Below are 8,004 nucleotides of genomic sequence, written 5' to 3' on the forward strand. Positions count from 1 at the left end.
GAAGGTACAGAGAAAGAATAGCAATGCACCCAAACCGACTGGCAGCGAAAACGGTCGACACATCAAGCATAAAAAGAAGATTAAGAAGGGAACACCCAAGAGATCTCACACAAAGGACATAACCTAACAAACACGATGATGGTACCCCGCTGGGGGTATCCACCCACATGATATATTAGCATGCCGCTATGATACTTTACCAAATGTCCTACTGGACAAATTGTAAAATTTAAATAAATAAATAAAAAAAAATCTGTCCGAGTTATGTTTTTATTGCCGGAAGTAAGTGCATACAGGGGTTTCATTACAACTGTGATAAACTCTAGACTATAGTATTGGGGATTTTCCCAAAATTTCCAAAATGAAGGCCCCGGTGTCTTTTCATCTTCGACATATATAAGCGCTTGTGGTTTATGATTACGTGGACATTTCTGAAAGGAATGTAATCCTAGCTTTTTTTTTAAATAATAGATTCTGAACCTCATAATAGATAAATAGACTTTGCAGGCGCATAATTGCAATTACATTTAAGCTACAAATTATCTACATGTATAGGTTACTTTGGTTTAAACACACAGCCTCAGTAAGGTATACTTTAGATTGCATATTTATATATAAATGTATCTTGCATTAACACTTCAAGCAAGGAAAATAAAGTAACAAGTGAAGATATTCAAGATTTACTGCCAAGGCGATCAAAAAGATCAAATAAAGGAGTTCCTCCCGATAGGTACATGGGAGTACTAAACATGACAGTTAGCCTAGGAGAGCCAAAGAATGAAAAGGATGCATTATCAAGGCCAGATGCAGAACTGTGGATAAAGGCGATGGACGAGGAAATGGATTCACTAAAAAATAACAAGACTTGAAGCCTTGTGATTCCACCTAAAGAGCGAAAGGTTATTGAATGTAAATGCGTATACAAGATAAAAAGAAACACCGAAGGCAAAATTGTAAAATATAAGGCAAGACTCATCACAAAAGGTTTTTCACAAAAATTTGGAAAGGATTACGACGAAGTGTTTGCGGCAGTAGTAAGGCATGCTACATTCAAAGCGGTGATTTTTAACAATTGCTGGTTTTATTAATATTATACGAACATTGAGTCTAACTTATGCTCATGTTTGCGAGTTATCGAACGTTCGAAAAATCACGCAACGTAACGATTCGTTTGAAAATGTTTCTCTTTCCTTCGCATGACTGCTGCCAGCATTATCAAACGACTTTCAATAAAGGAATTGTGCAAACATCATTTGTCTTCGTTAGTTGTAAGCACTGACTAATGATACCTGATTGTACGATTTTAAGGCGTCAGTTATTTGAAATTTTTCATTTTATTTAAATTATCTTGACGTACTGGATTAGCGATGTTACTTCTATGGAGACTGTATAATATAAGTAAAAAAGGAAGTGTTAAATGTATCATTGTTATTAAGCAAATATAAGTAACATTTATCTGGTATAATGATGATTAAGTTGTCCTAGAAAAAATATGCTTTGTTTAGTAACTTGGTAATGTTTTTGGCGAAGCAATTCGTGTTTAGTTTCACCTCAATTTCATATACGAAAATAACACAATCTCTATTTTAAGAGACGTGGACGATTTCAAACGATTACATGCAATTACGTATACAAGTTGCTACATAGAACAGGAAGCTCATGATAAATTTCGAAAGTAGCTAGTTACAATGTTCTATCGCAAGAAGGCAGGCAATGGCTCGACCCATGTGAACGGGCAACTTTTTTTCACATGTTTATCCAGTCGTGCGATAAACCTCGTGCTAAGTGAAGTGTGAAATACAGGTTAGCGTGTATACCGCGGCGTATACTTTAAACACTGATTAAAATCTAACATAACAGTTTCAAAATTTTCGTTGAAATCACAATACGTTAATAGTAAATTTATAATCATGGCGGTACGTGTACAGTTTGAAAATAACAACGAAGTTGGAGTGTTTTCCAGGTTAACAAATTCTTCTTGTCTGGTAGCAATCGGTAGTTCCGAGAATTTTTATAGGTATCAATAAGAATGAGTCATTATCACTTTATCTTCAACCATACTTAAACTTATGTTGTGCAATACAATAATTTTTACCAGCAATTTGACAATTTCATAACCTTGCATTGTCAACATGCGTTGACATAACACGTATTATGTTTCTATAATTCATAAAACAAATATTATTGTTAATTACAGTGAATTTGAGGCAGAATTAGCTGAAACCATACCTGTAATTCACGCATCAGTTGCAAGATGTCGTATAATTGGTCGATTATGCGTAGGTAAGCACGATATGAGGATTCTAATCTCTAAAGTAAGGTGTTGTCCGTGATAATTGTAGATGCTGGCTGTAGATGTCGCTGATGGGGTACTGCTGATTTTCTTCCGTTTTTGATGCGTAAAAGAAAAATCGGATTCCGGTCGCCGGGATTCGAACCCGGGTCCCGAACGTTTGTAACCTAAGACGCTTTTTTTTTACAATGTTTATTGACCAGTAGATTAGTGTTACATTGGTATGTTGTTCACAATAAACAATGAACTTCGATTGTGGGATGGTTTAGGTAAAAGTACCGATACATGACAGTACGATATAGCCATACAATATTTTGTGTGTCGGAATTACATTTTTTTAGCTTTGCAATATATAAATTATATTTAAGTCACTGTAGAGCGGTGTTTATATACGATATTGTTTTCTTCTTTCTATCTCTGTCCTGAAAACCTGGTCGCAAAAACAGGACAGTCTATTTGGTTTTGGAGGGGCTGTGGGATTTTGGGAAGGGGTCGGAGAGGGTGGACGGGGAGGGAAAGAGAGGGGTGTCCTGTAGAATTATTTACAATATATACAATGTTTACAATATTTACACTATTTTGCATGGTAGGAGATTTGAGCGTTGTCGTTTTGAGGCTCTTTCTCTTGTTATTTTTTTTTTTATTATGGTTTCGGTATTCACCAATATTTTTTTATGTTTTATCTGTGATTGTCTTCTGTGTCTTTTTGGGGAAGGGCCATGTTGTATCTCCACCTTGTGTCTACGGTCTGTTCATTTAAGTTTTTCTCGCAGAGTATTGTTCTAATTCCTATTTTTCTTTTTATATAGTAGATTATTGGGATATTATTTTGGTCTTAGAGATAGTTTCTTTCGTCTAGGAATAAAAATGTTTCGGGGGGATGTAACCTGTTAGTATATTTTTGTAATATGAATCGTTTGGAAATAAGAAACCGAAGATTAAACTATTTTCTTTTATCTTTGCAGCTTACGCGTACTGGTTTCTTGTTAGTTTTAAGATGTGACAGTCGATGCGGTGAATGTTGGCTAGGTCGTATATTGTTTCGTTTTTTACATATTTTTTGAATCCGCTGTGTTCGGATCTGTATGTGCTCAGGCAAGCCCTGATGCATTTTCTTTCCAGTATGCAAATTTTTTCCATTAGGGAAGCTGATATGTTGTACCACATTGGGCAGCCGTAGATTATGATCGGTCTAATTAGTGCTTGGTAGCACAGGATTTTTACTTTGCCGTTGAGATGTTTGGAGTAGAATAATCTTTTTGTTTTCCAGAATATTTTGCTGGCTTTGGAGAGTTGAATTTCGATGTGCTGTTTGTAGTTTAATTTTTCGTCTATATTTATACCTTGATATTTTACGCAGTTTTTGTGTGGTATGAGCTCCCCTTCGTTTGCTTTTTCTCTTAGTTGAAATTTTTTACAGTGTTCTCTTTCTATTGGACCGATTTCACTTGACTTGGGTCTAAACAGTATGGTTTCGTATTTGCTTGCATTAATTTTTAGTTTCCATGTATAATAGTAATCGTTAATTTTGTCAAAAAGTTCTTGGAGTTCTGTTCTTATTGTTTTGGTTTTGCGGCCTGTTACGTAGATGATTAGGTCATCTACGAAGGCTGTGGAGCGTTTATGGGTGGATGTATTGAGATTAAAGGGATTCAGTATGTCGCTGTTGTAAATACTGAAAAGTAGCCGAGAATTTACTGTTCCTTGTTGTAGACCGTTTTCTATGGAGAATTCTTTGCTTGATGTGTGTGAACCTTCGGTCATTACGAATGTTCTGCTTGTGATCATGTCCCAGACTATTTTAATTAAATATTATGGAAAGTTTTTTTTAATCATTTTGTATATAAGACCTGGGATCCAGACTGTGTCGAAAGCTTTTTCGAGGTCTATTAAGCAGGCGGCTACTCGTTGCTTTGCGTTTAACGCCCAGCAGATGTCCGACGTTAGTTTATTTATTGCGTGGATTGTGGATTGTTTGTGCCGGAAGCCGAATTGATATCCTGGGATTACATTATTTTTTGCGCAGAAGGAGGCTAGGGGGTTGCTTATGACTATTTCGAATATTTTGCTTATGTTGGGAAGAAGACTTATAAATCGTAGGTTTGCAGGTGATGAACCGCCTTTATTTTTTTTTTTTTTTTTGTAATGGCTATTAATTTGGCTTTTTTGCATTTTCTGGGGAAATACGTGTTATTTAGCGCATTGTTGAATAGTACTGTGTAGTACCATTTTAGTTTGTCAGATAAGCGTTTCAGCAAATGTTTGGTATGCCATTGAAGCCGGAATATTCTTAGTTGTTTATTTTGGAGAAGATTATACTTAGTTGGTGGAATTTGTAAAGTAGTTTGTTTCTGGTTCTGGTTATTTGGGGGTGTTCGAGGTGTTTTCGTTTGAGAATGTGCAGACTGTTTTGTTTAGCGCTATGTCTTCTATTTTATTTTTGAGTTTGTTTGTTTCGGCGATGATAAATCTGTTCAGTTGTTCTCGACCCATGTGGTCGTTTTGTGTGTGTGTTTTGGAAAAGTGGGTGCCGATAATGTCTAGTTTTTCCGTTGTTTTAGATACTAGTTTTTCCGTTGTTTTAGATATTTAGATATTACGAAGTTATCCTCGGTGTCTTTGTTGGTGTTGTGTATCGCTATATCTGCTTCTTGGATGAGGGAGGCTTCTTCTGGGGGCAGTTTCAGAGGCGGGATGGAGTTTTGTTCTTTTGGTCTGAAAATTTGATTTATATGCGGGAACATGCTAGCAGAGTCTTTTTTGGAGATATTTTTTATTTTGTTTGTCCAATATTGATTTATAGAGTTTGCGAATTCTTGTTTCAGTTGCGATTTTATTTTGTATAGCAGGTACTTTAGGAATTCTAAGTATTCCCTTTTATCGCAAGAATAGTTGTATATTATATTGTTTAATTCGGATGGTATGTAGCTTTTGTCTCGTTGTAATTTTTTTATTTTATTGTTGATATAGGGCTCGCAAGAATTTTTTTCTTTTAAGTTTGGTATGGATTCTTGAAGAGCGATTTGTATGTGTTTTTCTATTTCGTCTATGAATGAGTCGATTTGTCTGTTTGTTAGGTTGACGTTATTGTAAATTTTTAGGTCGCAGTTGTGTTCGAGTGTGTTTTGGAACTTTTTCCAGTCTGTCTTTTTGTAATTGTACCTGGGTGTCTCGGGCTGAGTTTCGAGTGTTAGGAGATCAGATGTGTTTTTGTTTACGTGAAATACTAGGGCGTTATGGTCACTGTCATAGGCTAAGGTTTTGAGGGTGTTATTTGGACGTAGGTTTTGGAATTTTAGTCGTGCATCTGCCAGGCATATGTCCAGGTATGAGCCTCCTTTTGGATAAGAGGGTAGCTCGGAGCTGTAAAGGTTTGTTTTGTAGTGTATGCTTTTATTGTCTAGCCAGTTTCTAAGGAAGTTTCCTCTCGTGTTCTTTAGTTCGTTTTTCCAGCTTGTATGTTTTGTATTAAGGTCGCCAGCTGTTGTAGTAGTTTTCCTGTTCGTCGAGTTGTAAAAATTTAAAGAGATTGTTGAATTCGTCGTTAAATTCTTTCTGGTTTCCGTAGGTTACGTAGGCTGCAGTGATAAATAAATTTTCCTTATTGCTTATTTTTATTTTTATGATCGTTGTTTCTAGGATTTTGAAACTTGTTGCTTTGTCGTTTCGTATTGTTTTGAACTTCAGAGGGTTTTTTATGAGGATTGCCATTCCTCCTCCTTGGCTAGCGTTCGGTCTGTCGTGTCTTATCATAGAGTAGTTTTTGAAGTGTACTTTATGTCTTTTGTTTAATTTTGTATCTGAGATAAGTGCGATGTCGGGGGTTTCTTTATTTATTAGGGTTAGCATACTGTATCTTGTTTTGGTTTGAAATTATTGAGTTAGCATTTATTGAAATTATTTTCAAATGTTTTACTTTTGTTAGGTAGGTGATACATTTACAATGTACATGTGAATGTGTGTGTAAGCGTCAGAGGACGTTCAAGTCTTAGTTGAGACAAAAGACTGTTGGTAAATGTTAGAAGCATCTAGAATAGTCGTAGTAGTAGTAGTAGTCGTAGTAATAGTTTGACAACAAGCGTGCGTGTAAGAAGGATATCGAGATATTCAGATGTATCGATGTTGTGTGCAAATAAAGCAATTAATTTATTATACCTTAACATGGTAGCAGAGCGTGGTTGCTAATTTTGCAAGCTTTTTTTTAGAGTGTGAGTTTTGGTCTTGCGAGTTAGTTCGGGTGAGTTTAGTGTTACGTCGCCTAAAACATCTGCATTCCAGTCCTCGCGACCGGACAGCCGACGGCCTGCGTAACGTCACTCCGACCCTCAATAAACCTAAAGTCCCACCATAGCCTTTTACTTTCACTGTATTGTATCAACATGTATCTTCAGCCAATCCGTTTGTTCTGAAGAATTTCTTAAGCCAAAAAATATTTTCGAAGCACATCTGTTTTTTTAGAGAGGTCCTTGGGTTTATTAGGCGCACTTAGAAACACGGAGAAAGTGGGTAGTCACCTACTGGGAAAAACCGAATATTTGTCTAACAAAAAGGCTGGTTTTTCCCATGAACAAGGTCACCCACGAGCCAGGTTGGTAGGAGGCTTCCTACTCATCCCTTCAAGCATCAGCGTAGGTCATGACCAATCGACATCGCGGATCGTTACCCTCACTTTTCCTAACGAAAAGTGTAAACAACGAATCCGCGTTCTTCATACAAAGGGGCACACCCACACCGAAATTTCTTCCGTATTAGCATAAGAGCAACAAGTCAGTACAAAATCTAAGGCCTAACGTCTAAGTCTAGGCACAACACTAGAGGAGCGTGATTCACGTCAACTATCTAAGTCGGTTCTCGGTATTGTCGAACATTCACCTCCTCTATTAAGTATCCTACAGTGCTACGTCTACTAACATACTAAATTCGATTATAAGAGCCTTGCTCTATCCTCAAAGAATATTGTGCCAGTGTATCGCGTCTCTATACGCTAACTCATTGTCGACGATTTATATGTCGGAGATAAGAGGACACCGGCGCCTTCCCTCTGAAACTTCGGGAAAATCCATAAAAACATTCAAAAAAAGAATACTACAAGCGTTAAAAGACCAACAAACGCAATTAAATGAAATAAAACGAAATTGTATTTGTTTGAGATTTGTGACAATGAGCTTGGGCTCAAGGCGACAATCAATCACCGAACGTAGCCGCGGTCAACGGGACGTACCCTCCGTCTAACAAAGGCATTGAGTAATTCTATAGCTCTCCTTTTTTTTTATTTATTTGTTGAAATTACAATCAATTCTCGCGTTGAGAATTTTCAGTAATTTTTGTGGCGTGGCGCAGTGACACGGCTGTTTATTTACAATAAGTTAATGCTTATTATAGATAAGTATAATTTATAAGTATTATAAGTAAGTGCATATGCTTAGTTTGGATAACTAAATGAATCTAGCGTTTAGGTCTAGCGGGTAGTACCTCTTCAGCCTGCGAATCCGGTCCGTCGTGTCAAGTAGTCCAGTGATTAGGGGGTTTCGGTGTTTGTTGACTCTTTTGCTATATCTGTCGTGAATCTGATCCGTCGTATCAAGTAGTCCAGTGATTAGGGGGTTTCGGAGTTTGTTGACACTTTTGCTATAACTGTCGCTATATTTTGCTATTTCCTCTTTGACTGTGGGTATCGTGAGGTCGCGATGGATGGTTTCGTTGGTAACATA

General features: G+C 36.9%; 1 protein-coding gene across 1 annotated transcript; it reads left to right on the forward strand.

The window, feature by feature from the left end:
- The first annotated feature begins 1,751 nt into the window (after positions 1-1,751).
- Positions 1,752-2,333, forward strand: LOC105680999 (eukaryotic translation initiation factor 6-like). The gene is made up of 2 exons (XM_024368934.2): positions 1,752-2,017; positions 2,198-2,333. Exons 1-2 carry the CDS (start codon positions 1,911-1,913, stop codon positions 2,331-2,333), a joined length of 243 nt encoding a protein of 80 aa, XP_024224702.1. The 5' UTR covers positions 1,752-1,910.
- Positions 2,334-8,004: the final 5,671 nt, after the last annotated feature.

Source organism: Bombus impatiens, unplaced genomic scaffold (assembly GCF_000188095.3).
Source record: "Bombus impatiens unplaced genomic scaffold, BIMP_2.2 scf_0488, whole genome shotgun sequence".
NCBI classification, from domain to species: Eukaryota; Metazoa; Arthropoda; class Insecta; order Hymenoptera; family Apidae; genus Bombus; species Bombus impatiens.